This window comes from Chiloscyllium punctatum, chromosome 48 (genome assembly GCF_047496795.1).
Source record: "Chiloscyllium punctatum isolate Juve2018m chromosome 48, sChiPun1.3, whole genome shotgun sequence".
In the NCBI taxonomy this organism is placed as follows: domain Eukaryota; kingdom Metazoa; phylum Chordata; class Chondrichthyes; order Orectolobiformes; family Hemiscylliidae; genus Chiloscyllium; species Chiloscyllium punctatum.
The window spans coordinates 39,822,360-39,838,239 of record NC_092786.1 but is presented as its reverse complement, the minus strand read 5'-3'; the positions used below and the strand labels follow the sequence as shown (position 1 = coordinate 39,838,239).

Sequence of the window (15,880 nt, the reverse complement as noted above, 5' to 3'; positions counted from 1 at the left end):
ATACAGATTAGAATTACTTCAGCTATAATTATTTAAGGTGTATGTGTAACTTTACAGCCAATCCCTGCCGTATAAATGTTCCACCGGGAAAAGAAAAACCTCACTGCGTATTTCTGTTATTGCTGCCAGTTAGGTTTTAAGAATTGCATCATCTGAGGAACACTTTGTGAATTGCATAAATAATGTTTATCCATGTTGGATAAGCTTACATTACAGTTTCATTTTTTAATTAAATGAACTATCAGAGGAACTTTAATTCTAGCATCACTTCAAACTCTTTCCTTGATTACTTGTTGAGTGGTTGGTGATTTTGTACATAAATAGACACTCTGTATTAATTTTACACAACATTTTTGCATCCTTCTTCTTTTTATTAGATTTTTTTCAGAAATGTCTTCAATTCTGATCCACAGTTATGATGACAAAAAAAGCAATAGTTTCTGAGTTACGATTTCTATCTGCTAAATAATATATGTTCAGTAACTTTTAGGCCAATATTTTACTTTGGGTGTTTTCTAGATTAGAAGCATATTGCTTGGGCTGCAATTATAGTGCCCTGTTAGTGACTAGCTCCAGCATTATTGTGCATCCATTGGGTGGAATCTGAAGCTGACTGAGTATTTTCAGGAGTCATGACTATTTCGAGATTCTGACCTTGCATGGGTACGCAGTATCACAACATACTCCAGAAAGTGTTCCCTCCCATTGTCCACCTCTGGGTCTGATATCTAACTGAAGGCAGCAATGAGTTCCTCAAACATCCCGAAGCCCTACCATGATGCAACTCAGGTGGAAAGAAGACCTCAAGAGTGCCTCAAACTGTAACATTTCTATTCAAGAAATGACAGAGAGAGAATATAGGGAACAATGGGCCTGTTCGTATATCAGTTGTGGGGGAAAATGCTGGAATCAATTATTAAAAAGTGGAAGTTGGGAATTTAGAAAGTTGCAATATGATTAGGCAAATTCAACATAGTTTTATGAAAGGATAAATGTGGTTGATCGATCTAATAGAATTATTTGTGGATGTAAATTGCAGAGTGGATAAAGACGAACCGATAGTTGTATTATACTCAGATTTTCAAAATGTACATGTGTATGCTAAGGTGCCGTAGAAAGCTTTCTTTAAACTTCTTTTGTGGGCTGTAGGCATTGGAGCCAGGCCAGAATTTGTTGCCCATTCCAGTTGCTCTTAAAATAATGGTGATCTTCTTGAACTACAAATTTGGGATAATATATCAGCATGGATAGAGAACCATTTCAAGGTTAGAAGTCCGAGAGTAAGAATAACTGAGTAACTTTCAAGTGGGCAGGATGTTACTGATGAGATGTAATGATGATTGATGCTGAGTCCATAACTATTAGCAATCTATATTTGTGACCTATATAAAGGAATTCAGTCCAACATAAAGCTTGTTGGGAAAGTAAAGTTTGACTGCACAGTGTGTTTGCATAGACATATAGGTAGGTTAAGTCATTGGCAAGAAGATGACATTTGGAATGCAATATTTAATTATTCTGGTAGGTAGAATACAAAAACAAAATATGTTCTAAGTTGTGAGAAATTATTAAAGCTTGACATTCAAAGAGATTTGGATGTCTTGTACGTGAAACACATGAAGTTAACATACAAGTTCAAGAAGCAGTTAGGAGCCTAAATTCTAAGTTTTTTTAAATTGCGAGAGGTTGACATTGCAAGGGTAAGGAAGTCTTGCTGCAATAGTACAGCATTTTGTTGAGACTATACCTGAGATACCATGTATTGTTTTGGTCTCTGCCTAAGGAAAGGATATGCTTGCTTTCAAGGCTGTGAAACAGAAGTTAGTAAATTGATTAGTGTGACAAAAGGGTTGTACCATAAAAAGAATGTGAGTGAAAAGGGCTCTCTAAAGTTTTGAAGATCTCACTGAGACACATAAGATTGTGAAAGGGCTCGACAAAGTACAAGCTAAGAAGCATTTTATTAGGTTTGGTCCCTGGATGTGGGATCCATTAGCTCGGTTATTTTGGCCATTCCTAATTGATTTTGAGAAGATGATAGTGAACTGTCTTCTGGAACCATTGCAATCCTTGGGATGTTGATACATCATCCACTGTGCTGTTGAGGACTATGACCCCCTGGCCGGTGTGTGTGGGCAGGGTGGGGGGGGTGGGGTGGGGTGGTGGTGTGGAAGGGTTAAACTAAGGGGCAAAATCTAATGACAAGACCAGTTAGAACTGAGCAAATGAGAAATGTCTTCATTCAAAGGGTTGTGAATCTTTGGAATTCTTTATCTGTGAATGTCCTGTCCTTGAGTATATTTAAGACTGAGATTGATAGATTCTTGGAATCTAAGGGAATCAAGGGACATGGAGATCATTCAGGAGAGTGGAATTGAGTCAAGGATCAGCTATGATCTTATTGAATGGGAGGCAAGCTCCAGGGGCTGTATAGTCTCCTGCTGCGCCGTTTTCATAAGGTCTTTTGATGTTGATAGAAAATGACTCTGTATAGTAATTGTTAGGATGTCTCCATTTTACTTGTCACACACAATAACCGTCCTGTTACAATCAAGTCAGATTGGAAACCATTTAAATACCTCCACTCCCACAACCTCCACCTATTGACTGAACAAGGTTCCACTGGACTGACTCTCATGTGGGACTCTCATGTAACTGAAAGGAAAACTAAATGACAGGCCAATGGATTCGTTACATTGGGCGTTTCCCCTCAGCAACGAGAGCAGCCAACATTCATAATGTGTGCGTGTAGTGTTGGAACCGAACTCACACTGCGTGGCTTGGTTTCTGTGCTTTGCTTTGTTAACTGTATGTGGGGTTCTTGTTTGTCTGTGTTTAAACTAATGACTTGAGAGTAAAATGTTTTGATTACATTAATCACTGTCAGTCTCTTCTGAAAATAAGCTCTTTGATGTAAACCTCTATTGCAGGAAAGCGGTTTCGAAGGAGAAAAAAAAACAATATTCACATATGCTGGACGATAAAAAGAATAGTTTCGAGGGTTTTGTTTCCGCACTTTGATAAGATTCTGTCTTCTTACGTAAATCCAAGGCTGTGAAGTCAGGAAAATCAATAGCGCTGTTGTTTTGGTTGTAAATCGTTCGATACCAACTTTAAATGTTCTGCCATTTCCTCAGTGCCCAAGTATGTCTCAGGATCTTCGCCATTAATAATACCCATTGTATTGATTCAGCAGCAGCTCCAGACAGAGACCAGGCTGTCAGAGTACGCAAAATTCGCAGCTCGTTTGAAATCTGTGGAGGAAGTTCCTGCCCCTAATTTGCTGCAGGGATAACATTAACGGTTCGTGCAAAAGCCTGAGAAACAAGCACCTAATAGGATCGCAATGAAGTCCCGTTTTCTTCTCGCACCTTACTCGATATTCAAAGGGTTTCATTTGCAATGAAAGACATTAAGGGGCGGGTACTTGCGTTCTGACGGTAGACCCGATTGTCCATTTGTGCATAGGAAGATCCCACGCTTTTGGCGAATGGAACAAGGGGAGTCTCTCGCTCTTGCTGTTGATTTTAGGGAGGAATATTGGTCAAGGAAACTCTCCCGCTCCTCAAATAACGCCAGAGAGTGCCCTCCAAAGCGCGGCGACACAGGTTTAGCGCCTCCTCTGAAGATTGGCATCGTCTGTTATCCACAGGCTGGCACATATGGCAATGCCTGGGCAGAGGGCGAAATACTGGCGATGCAAAACATAAAACAGGTTATCGTTTCAGCTCAGCTGTCAGAGTGGGTGGTGAATGTACCTGGTAATATAGGAATAAAATATGACAGGGCTAAGAGAAGTTACCTCCAGCCAACACTGGATTTGTGGCGTGAATGTCGACCTCCTCACTAGCAAAAGGATGATGCTGAGAGGTCTGCAGGTGTCAGGGAGATACTGGTGGAGGTTTGTAATTGGATGGGGGAGGGGGTGACAGTCTGTAAGCTAGGGATATGCTGAGGAGGGGTCTGTAAGGATGATACTGAGGAGGGGTCTGTAAGGATGATACTGAGGAGGGGTCTGTAAGGGAGATACTGAGGGAGGATATTTAAGGGAGACATTGATGGAGGGGGTCTGTAAGGGAAATACTGAGGAAGGGGTCTGTGAGAGAGATACTGAGGGAGGGTATTTAAGGGGGATACTGAGGGAGGGTCTGTGGGGGAGATACTGAGGGAGGGTATTTAAGGGGGATACTGAGGGAGGGTCTGTGGGGGAGATACTGAGGAGGAGTCTGTGAGAGAGATACTGAGGAAGGGGTCTGTGAGGGAGATACTGAGGGAGGGTATTTAAGGGGGATTCTGGATTAGTGGTGCTGGAAGAGCACAGCAGTTCAGGCAGCATCCTACTGAGGGAGGGTCTGTGAGGGAGATACTGCGGGAGGGGTCTGTAATGGAGAGGCTGAGGGGGTCTGTAAGGGAGATACTGAGGGGGGCTCTGTAAGTATAAGGGAGTTTCTTGGCCTGGGTCTTGGGAGGTGGGGGCTCTGTAAGTGTTAAATGTTACTAACTTAAAAAAAACCATGTGCCGGGAGTTTGCTGCTGTCTGTCTGCCTGTCTGCCTTTGTGAAAAACGCGTTTATTTTGGACGGTTTCGAAGAGTTCGTTCCGCAGAAGCTGTTTAGTGTACCTTCAAACTTTCGTTTTCATTGGCAAGGAGAATTCCCAGCTGGGGAGAAGTGGCGGATCCTGTCTGGAGGTTGTGGGAAAAGTCCGCTCTCGCTTCCGAGCGCTGCTCGTTTCCATTGCCTGTGGCGGGCTTGGGCTGTGAGAGTTTGCTGGGGAAACTGGGCTCCAGCGGCCGGACACACACACACAGATACACAGACACACACGCAGATACACAAACACAGAGACACACAGATACACATGCACAGACACACACACACAGACAGATATACACACAGAGACACACACACAGACAGACAGACACACACAGGCATACACGGAGACACACACAGACACAGACAGATACACACAGACACACACAGACAGACATACACAGACACACACACAGGCACACACAGACAGACATACACACACAGACAGACACACAGACACACAGATAAACATACACAAGACACACACACTGATACACACAGACAGGCACACACAGAGACACACACACAGAGGCGCAGACACACAGAGACACAGACACACACACACATTTACTTACCCAACCAGAGTCACCTCGCCGTATGTTCTTTAGTGAAGCCGATAGCAGCTTTGAAACAACCGGACTGTCGGCTTTTGCCGGTTAAAAATCTGCTTCTTATGCAAGTTTGAGATTTTTAACAATAATAAAAGCTGGTGGAGCACAGACATTGTTTTTCCTGTCCATATTTCTATATAAGTGGTACACATATCCCTCAGAGATGGGACACGCCAATCAGGTAAAGGCGGAACAGATTAGGACCAAAACTGAAACAGAAATTTGCGTCCCCGATAGGGAAATTCGGTCCGCAACATCAACCAGAAACAGGGAGAGGGAGCCAATGTCTACTGTAGGAATGAAAAGGGCTTGAAAGAGCGGAGTTTGGGAACTGCGACTCTTTTCCCAATTCTAGTGGTGAGGGAGGCACGATCTCCGGTGAAAATCGCTCCAGGATTAACCGGGGAGAGGAAGGGGGAGGTTAAACTGGCTGAAAAATCCAATGGATTTCAACCGTGTGGGTCATCCGCTGCATTGTCCCCACCCCCCCAAGGTCTGGCTGGCTGTGCAGGTGAGGAGGTGAGTCTCAGGTAAAACATACCATCTGACAAGGTAGGACCAGGACTGACTGTCTCTCGTGAATGCAACAGTGCATTGGAAAAGGCAATGAGTCCGATTGTTTCACCTCTTTGGAACATGTCATTGAGAAAGGACAGCCCAACCCCCTTCTCAGCTGATGCCCAATAAGAGAGAGACACAGACTGACACCTGCTTAAATAGAAAAGCCCAGAGCTCAGGGACACAAGTCAGAATCTCTGATCAGCAAAAAGTAACGGGGGGTGGGTGGGAGGGGAGACAGAGAGAGAGAAAAAAAACTCGGCATCCTGACTGCAACCCGTCTCGCCAAATCGACAACTATGACTTCCAGTGAAATCGAGATCCCCAGTGAGGTGAAGGCTGACCCCGCCGCTCTGATCGCTTCCCTCCAACTACTACCATCGCCGACACCAAACCTAGAAATCCAACACACCAAGGTTCGTTTCCTTTTTCCATTAAAGTGTGAGTAAGAGTGAGGGAGTCATGGCACTCTGGGGGTCATGGCGGCTGCGGCCAGGCGGCTGGAGCTGTCTGTGTCTGTCTGTGGGTGTGTGTCTGTCTGTGTGTGTGTGTGTGTCTGTCTGTGTGTGTCTGTGTGTCTGTCTGTGTGTCTGTGTGTGTGTGTCTGTGTCTGTGTGTGTGCGCGATACTGCTGTGTATACTTGTGTAGATATAATAGCCCTTTATAGATCATGTTTGATATATAGTCGCTCTAGTCCTTAGAGAATATTTTTGCTATTTCAAGCTGAATTTGAATCTTGAAGATTCTTTTTCTTCGATTTGGTCAGCACACCAGAACGATGTTTGAACTACTGTTTGTAGACTCAGCTTCCCAGCACCTATTGCAGCCCACACTGTGGGCTCCAAGTTCACTTTGGGAATGTTCATCATGGGAAAGTGCCAGCCCCTGGATTCACACACCGACTTTTGAATTTTCTCTATTTCCAGTACCTTGCCGTGTAGTTTACCTCTTGATTCTTGTTTGTTTGGCTTTTACATGGTGATGAGAACAGCAGGTGGTTTTACCCCGCGAGGGGCTTCTTCACAAGAGAATGAAAGTGACAAACAGAAGCGTGAAGACACTTCATCACAGGCCTCCCGAGTGTCGTGCGTTAAAGCAGCTCATCAGATCAAATCAGAGCATTGGTGGTGGGGGGGGGGGGGGGGGTTGGTGCGGTGAGGGGTGACGACGCATGTGTGTCTGTATGTGTGTGTCTGTGGATGTGTGTATCTGTGTGTGTGTGTCTGTGTGTATGTATATGTGTGTCTGTGTATGTATGTGTATCTGTGTGTATGTGTGTGTGTCTGTGTGTGTCTGTATGTGTGTGTGTCTGTGGTTGTGTGTATCTGTGTGTATGTCTGTGTGTATGTGTGTGTCTGTGGTTGTGGGTGTATGTCTGTGTGTATCTGCGTATATGTATGTGTGTGCCTGTGTGTATGTATGTGTGTCTGTGGATGTGGGTGTATGTCTGTGTGTATGTGTCTGTATGTATGTGTGCCTGTGGATGTGTGTATCTGTCTATGACTGTGTTTGTGTGTATATGCATGTGTATATGTCTGTCTCTATGTGTGTGCATATATATGTATGTGTGTCTGTGGGTGTTTGCATCTGTGTGTGTCTGAGATAGACGGGGACGAGTCTGAGACTGAGCCCTGTGAGACCAGTGGCTCTCTCTGCCCCCTCGGGTAGGATTTATTATCGGGTGATGTGGAGATTATGATCGGGATTGCGGCGGGCTTTCTCGTTCTCTGTGTCTAGGATGTACTGATCTCAGGTTTGTCATTGATTGTCTTTCCCAAAGGACTTGTTGGAGCAGTTGGCAGCTCCTGTGATGCTCCTTGTTCAGCTTCCAAAGCAGCATTTGGTTCAACCTGCTCTGTCACAATTCCCTACCATTTGATTGATTTTTTTTTTGTAATAATTCCGCGACTCAGTCATGGTTAGAACCGGCAGTAAAGCGGTCAGTGGTTTGGTTCATGGTTGACCGAGCTAAACATGTTGACTGGTGAAAAAGTGCTGGAGGCAGACTCTGGTGAGACTCTGAAGAGAGGCAATGTGTGATTGGGCAGAAATGGTGTGCAGGGATATGGGGAAAAGGCAGGAGTCTGACACCAGGTAATAGAACAATGGGCCGAACGGCCTCATACTGCCCCGTAATCCCTCTGTGATTCCCTTGGTGCCGCTGGGATATCCAAAGGCACTTTGTCTTAGCTGCGTGTAAACCGGAGTCCCCGCCGCGTTCAGGTTTTCGTGCGGTGGTAGAATGTCTTTTGGCAGAATTCATCTTAGTTTTTACACGCCCGCGAGATGGTTTTCCGCAGGGGATCTGAACATCTCGCATCCTGCATGGATCTTCATGCGTTCAAAGGGAGCGGGGCAGATTTGATCGCTGTCTTCGTGCCTGGGGTGTCGAGCCGCAGTCTTTAGTGCAGCCCTTTCACGCAGTATCCACTCTCCCGTTTATTTATAAGGGTCAACACACAGCCCAAATAGGACAGGATTTGGAAAGTGATGCTTCGGTTCTCTTTCAGAAACGAATTGGCAATGAAAGCCTCGCTTAGTGACCGGATGGGAACTTGCCTCCTGTACTTCTCACATCAATCTCCATGGGAGCGGGTGGCGTTGGGGGCGCTGGCTAATGTGGGGTGCACATTTAGAATGAGACTTTCCACAATGTTACACCGCGCTCTCGGATAGACTGGAAACACAGAAACGTCCTCGAATTATTCATTTCCGAGTGAAATGTATGAGATGGGGAGATTTGACAAATTCCCAGATACCCCTCGGTCCATGGACAAAGTGGGGTGTAAAGTGTGGAAAGTCGATACAGTCCTACAGCGCGAGAAAGATCCTTCGGCCCATTGAGTCAGTCAAAAGGCAAGCACCTAATTATACTAATCCCATTTTCCAGTACTTGGCCCATAGCCTTGTCTCGCAGATTTATAACAACACAACCTCATGGATAGAAAGAAATAAGCCTCAGGCACTTTATGCTGATCTGTAATATGTTTCAAATTGACGTTGATCGCAATCGAACCTTTCCTGACTTTTTTCCCCCCGAGTCTAGTGGAGTTCATGACATCCCAGCGAGAGAAGGCAGGGCGTGTGTGAGCGCCACCGCAGCAATGGTTAAAATATTCCGTTCCGTTATTGAATCAGCCCAAACTCCACTCACTTGGGTTCCAGAAGCGTATCAAGGAGTCTAATTTCATTCAATTCTGAATTCTTACTTTGAGAAGGGCTCCCGCCCATCTTTAAGTATAGAAATAATTCCGCACCGGCATGGTCAAGTGAGGTTCCAATCAAAACAGGGAAAATGTTCACACTCTCAAGTACTGCAGTTTAAATGGGGCCTGAGACCTAAGTCAGGGTCAACCTGACATTAAAGAGAATTACACGGATCCGAGCCTGGGAAGATCGGACTGTTTCATCTCAGAGCGAGTTCATGCCTTTCCATTCAATTTACATTACACACATTTAACACAACGTGAACATAAGGCTCTGATTGTTACACTTTCGCCTGATACCATCTTCACTCTTCCATTCGACCACCCCATTGGGTGGGAATCTGGTCCACCGTCTACCTGCTCCGACTCTGACCGGCTGGAGCACCTCCAATCTATTATTTCAACATTTGTCTGTAACTGTTGGATGATGGCTCTGTTCATGATGGAGGCGACCCCGTGTATGTGCGGAGATAGACCTTTTTCATGTGTGGTGCCAGGGATGTCAATGAGTGCAGCATTCCCTGGGTGGGGTGATGGGGGAGGGAGTGGAATTGCTCCAATTATATGATGGTAAAAACAATGACTGCAGATGCTGGAAACCAGATTCTGGATTAGTGGTGCTGGAAGAGCACAGCAGTTCAGGCAGCATCCAAGTAGCTTCTTGGATGCTGCCTGAACTGCTGTGCTCTTCCAGCACCACTAATCCAGAATCCAATTATATGATGCCCGGTGTATATAGTTAAAAATCACACAACACCAGGTCCAACAGTGGAAGCACTACTCCTTCATCAGGTGGTTGTGGAGTATAAGACTGTAAGACACAGAATTTCTTACAATCTTATACTCCACAACCACCTGATGAAGGAGCGTCGCGCCGAAAGCTAGTGCTTCCAATTAAACCTGTTGGACTATAACCTGGTGTTGTGTGATTTTTAACTTTGTCCACCCCAGTCCAACACCGGCACCTCCACTGTGGAGTATATGCAGTGCTCACTTGGAAGTAGCTCCGGCAGAGAGGAGCCAGTGAGCATGGACAAGGTTCTGATAAAGAATCATGATCGAACTCGAAATGTTAACTCGGTTTCTCCGCCTACAGATGCTGCCACACCTACCCAGTTTCCCCTCTGTTTTCATTTTCTGAACAGGGTTCTGAATAGTTGGAACCCAATTTGAGAGTAGAATCTTATAGATCTAGTCCGTGAAATATTTGCTTGTGTTTATGAGCTGCATACTTGATACAAATTCATTGTGGGCAAGCTATTTCCTTCTTCTGCGAGTGTAATATTTGATTAAAATTCATGGAATCTTTTCACTTGGATGGATGATATTTGAGCTACTGTATGTGTTCTGGCTCTTTGACAGTGCTAGCCAGTGAGTAGTGCTCTCTGCCAACTGAATTAGATTAGATTACCTACAGTGTGGAAACAGGCCCTTCGCCCCAACAACCCTCCGAAGAGAAACCCACCCCCCCTATATTTACCCCTAACCAATCCACCCAACACTACGGGCAATTTAGCATGGCCAATTCACCTAACCTGCACATCTTTGGACTGTGGGAGGAAACCGACGCAAACACGAGGAGAATATGCAAACTCCAGGAGGGAATTGAACCCGGGTCCCTGGCGCAGTGAGGCAGCAGTGCTAACCACTATGCCGCCCCTTCCTGTTTAAATTTCTACACTATTTTTGTTACTTTTGTTGTTATATATCCAAATCTCTTTTGAAAGTCAATAGTAAACCTGCTTTCGACGTCCTTCGAGATAACGTGTTCTCAAATCAAACAATTCACTCCATAAAATAAATTCTCATCTTCCCTTTTACCAATTCCCTTAAACCTAACTTCCCATTAATTGGAACAGCTACTCCTTATTTTCCTCAAAATGAAATTACTCTTTTTGAAAGTTACACATGGCAGAAGTAGCTAGGAAAATTTGATATCAATAATTAATAGGTTTGGTTCTGTCTTGTTAAATGATAAGTTCAGTTCTATTATTTCAGATGAACAATTGCATACTGGAGGGAAATTGAGAGTCAGGGCTGATAGCTCTAAGCTATGCATTATATTTAACATTTTTGGCTTATTTTACAGTTGAAAAAATATTCAAAGATGATGCATATTCCATACAAAGAAATGTTAAGTAATTTGATCCAATTTTGATAAACGTCCCAATTCCATAATGATTCTTGCTTATTGTATTCATTTAAAAAACAATTTTACCAAGTGTACAGCATCCTGTTTTTAATTCCATAATAAAACAATTAATGATTGATTATTACATCATACCTGCAATTTTCAGATACTTGCCATGTACTTGTTACATAACAAGAAAACTAAAAAGATCAGAATCTAACAGATAATTTTAAACATTTTTCCTTCTTGTCAACCTCCTAATGATATTGGCTTCTTCATTCTATGGGTAGAAGCTGTTTTCTGCCCCCTCAAGCAAGTAGTCCTTGTCGGTTGTATGGAATTTGACAGCAAATGCTTGGCACCTATTTACCAACATGCCCTTATTCAAGTGACATGCATATACATCCTGCAGAAGTCACTGAATAATGATTAACAGGGGGAGCACAGATTAATTTGCTTTACCTGTCCTGGAACCATTCAGACTAAATCCATTAGCTTGGCTCCCATCTGGGTAACTCAGCCTAAATTAGAACTTGAACTTGGCCAAAAACTCAACTGGATATCATCACAGAGCTGCTGGGAATCATTTAAGATGATTTTATTATAAAGTCACAGCATGAGAAGTGTAGTTCTTGAAATGAACTATGAAGATGTATCATGAATGACAGAGTGATATTTGGATCGAGTGACCCAGAAGACTGTGGATAGAGTATTTATTTTTGGATTGTGTAATCTATAGGACTGTAAACAGAGTGATATCTGAATTAAGTGATCCCTTTAATTATAGGAAGTATGACATTGGAATTGAATAGTCCACATTAATTGTGAGCATTTTGATGACTTGTTAATATTTTATAAATTGCCACAATTTCTCTTACTATTCTTCACACTGTGAAGTGGAGAAATCATTATCATAGTTATTTGAAGGTATAAGTACTTTTATTTTACTCACTATAATGTTTGTCATAGTACAGGAACAAACAGAGAAGCTGTGACAATAGAGTTAACAGCATTTACAAACTCTTAGGTGTGTTATGTCATCCAGCCTCAAAATATAGTACAATAAGACAGAGTCAAATGCAATTTAAAAAGGGCTGTGCACTATTATTAATAGCTAATCAATTCATATCACATTCCAGTTTGTAAACTGTTAACCTTCGCAAGTTTGTATTAATTGGTCACTAAAAAACTCCACACAGAGAAATCAATGTTTTGTTTGATGTGTTTGCTAGTGAAGCTATCATGGTGAATGGCAACAGAAGGCACAAAAAAAATCACATAGTTTAACAATTCGTGATTAATTTTTATTGATTGATTAAGGGCAATCTCATAATATGTAAATTATTTATTGTACAAATGGCACACAACATGAAAATCTGCCTTTTTCTGTTTCTATATTCCCAACTAGTCTGATTCTGCACTTCTTCAAAATGTAGCCCAGGTTATTGAATATCAGAATCTTTACCAGAAGGCCACAGAATTTAGTTTAAATTTAATTGGGCAGTTATAATCTACCTTTGTAGGTTTATTTCTTGAATAGGCTTGCTCTGGTGCAGCATTCTCGTGTTGCAAGACTCAATGTTGAGTCATAGCCAGTTTGCCAAGTACTTCTCTGATGGGGAATAGAAATCAATTGTTTAGAACCTGTGGTTCTTTCAGTTGATTGAGACAATACAACAGAACCAGCTTGTTATGACGTAAACTGGAGTTAAATCAAACATAAAATTATTTATTCAAAGTTCCATGGTTATAATATTAAATAAAACTGATTAAGTCACTCAGCTTTAATTGTTTTTACTTTAGTAAACTAATTGAAATTAATCAGCATGCTCAGACATAATAATAGCTTAAACTCTGCATCATTAGACACTGTTCAGTAATACCTGTTTCAGTTCCATCAGTAAATCCTGTACATATCAGAATTCAAGTCAGATCTCAGATACAGATTACATTTTAGCAGTAAATTACTTTGGTGGAAATCTGACTCTGACCATGTAATGAGCTCACACTTTAAGCAAGTACAAATTGGGCCTAATTTTCCTGCATGTTTTCTTTAAGTAAATGTTTCTTTTCTACTTAGGCACGAATGTCCCATTAAATAAACAAGCCCTTGATAACTTATTCCTGAGTAAAGACATTTCCCTTTCTACACAAAGTGGTTGTGTGTGAGTAGGGCTCTTTGTAGTTGCCTCTCCCAGCTGTTTGCCTGAGCAGCTCTCAGGGGGAGTGGAAGCAGCGAACCTGGAATAACAACAACATTAGACTTCATTTACCTCTCTGGAGAGTTTAGATCTTGCTAAATGGATTGAATTGATGTGATATTGTATACTAGGCTAGACCAAAGGGTTGCGGTGAATTAACTTTTTTCCAGTGCCTTGAAGCTTCCTTAAAGGGCGGCTGGTTATTAGGCTACATGTGTTGGTTGTAATTAATATGGCCTTCCACACCTCCACACGTTGATAGGTATTTGCACTGTCTGGGTGATAAATTCCCCAAATGAAAGCATTGCTGGTGGTTCCAGCCATTTAGTGATTTTGTGTCACAAAGTTCAGTCTATTGGGCATAAATCCTGCCTTGTAAACAGCAGGAGCAGTAATGAGCTTTCCTGCACATTTTAGTATCATTGTATCAAATTCATGAAAGGATTCCAGCAGAGGAAGGAGATGGGATGCACTGGGTAACAGAAGAAAAGACCATTTATTCACGAAAGCTTCAGGTTGCTGTAGTGCTGGGGTTTGTTACTTCACACCTTTATCTCATAAATGCTGACATTTTGTTTGAAACTCTTACCTCGAATGTCATGCCTAGTTTCATGTAAAGGTTAATCACTTTTGAGCTGTCAGGATGTTTTTAGTTCTTTTAAACAATGAAGTAGATAGCATTCCAGTGCCCCTTGTATCTGGTACTTAGAGTGATAACATTCAATTAACTTGATATATAACTATCATCACATTTCTTTCATTTGTTGGCAGTCAGAGAATTTATTTTAATTAACTCCACAAATCATATCTTTGAAAAGAGCATTTGTTCAAGATAAAACACAGCCAGCAGTTTTTTCTGGAAGACATATTCATATTATTCACCAAAGAGATAAGAAGTCTTAGAAAGAGTCCAAACTAATTCGCTTGCCACTTGAACTTGTGTAACAGGAGTTCTGGAAAAAGTGGAACATTGGTATATGAGAAATGGAGGAGAAGTGATAGGCTGAGAATGTCCAAGAAGTACCTTCATCGCTTTGGCCTAAATTATTCCTTCTACCACTGTGCAGGTCAGTGGCTCTGCTATTCGTCTCTGACCCAAGTGATCTGGAGTTCTTCAGATCAAAACTTAAGTCTTGCTGAGCTGAGATCAAACGGGCGAAGGTAGGGATACTGCCGGTGATTCATCATTGCCAAGGCGGGTGATTGGGCCAAATGGAGCCGTTGCAAATGAAGTTGACATTCCAGCGATCTCCTCTGTTTGATCAGGGGACCATTCTCTTGATAACATTAATTTTCATTCAGCAACAGAGCAGTAGAATCTCCTGTAAATATAACTCGAAATAATGTTATTTAATTATTATTTAAATGTTAAATAATTAAAACATGTAGATAGCAAGTTTTTAATTAGTAAATGTTCGTATACATACATAGACTGTTCTCAAACGGATATAATTAACACATATTGTGTTTTCACTAAATTTATTTAGCCAATTAATGGCAATGCGCTTGTGAAAAGACTTGTGCATCAGTTACATATGCATAAGTTAAATTCATCACATCACCATTGTCTTGCATTCCCACCTGCAATCGTTCTACAAAACTGTGTAATTTGAAACAAACTAATGTTCTTATTTTAGTGATGCTTAACTAATTTAATTTTACTACATTAACACCCATGTTAAAATAGCGAAAAAAACTGTTCGTTCATTCATCCACTATTATCAGCCAAAGTTCGTTTTTTCTCGTTTGGCGAAGGTGGGTTGTGGTATAATCTTGAATTGCCCTCCAACACTCAGACCAAGGTCAGAAAAAACTCTTCATCCTTATTTGTTCAATTGCATTTCGCGGTGAATGAAGGCAAAATGTCCACCAAAATCATAGTGGGCACCTCCGTACACGTGGTTTCCAACATCGCAGGGCATCTGATTAATCCAACAAAATACAAAAACAAGAAGCCAGAGTGTGTAAACATATAAAATGAGTTTTTAAGAAATCAGTAGCAAATGGCACGTCTTGGATTCCACGAGGAATGTTTGAAAATTTACTTGTGAACCGTAGGAAAAGCATAAAGTATAAAATATATAATTTTGGACTAAATTACGAGGCACAAATACGTTTGTCAACAGACATGCTGCAAAGGTTTGTTTAATGTATTATTTCAATAAGTGACAGTTGGCACTATTGTCTTTGGCCACAAATGCATAAGGCACTGCGACCTTCCATCCCGCATTCTGGAAATCAGCAAACACTCGAGACATAGCAGCGTCCCTCAGATGTGTCGTTCACAGTAAGAAAATAAACACTTTGGTGCCCTATGGTTGCTCTATTGCCATATGTAAATTTCACGACTAATTGAGGAGACAAGGAAAATAGATTGAGCAAACATTTGGTGCAAGTATTTTGTTCCATAACAAAATGTCAGGTTACATTCCTAGTTTCATAACAGATTGATGGCCGATAGTAAAAGATAGTCAGTGTCATCTCCTCCCATTCTATCAATGCGAGGCAGCCCTCCCACCGAGCACTCTCACCAAGACACAACCGTTTCTACATTTCTAATGCCTATAATCCTTGTTGGTT

The 15,880-nt window shown here is 42.0% G+C and overlaps 1 protein-coding gene across 1 annotated transcript in view; it reads left to right on the top strand.

The window, feature by feature from the left end:
- Positions 1 to 5,976: 5,976 nt before the first annotated feature.
- Positions 5,977 to 15,880, top strand: part of aldh1a2 (aldehyde dehydrogenase 1 family, member A2) — a 73,375-nt gene continuing 63,471 nt past the window's right edge. Inside the window, 1 exon segment of the mRNA XM_072565014.1 lies at positions 5,977 to 6,177. Within this exon segment, the coding sequence (XP_072421115.1) occupies positions 6,061 to 6,177 (117 nt within the window). The 5' untranslated portion in view covers positions 5,977 to 6,060.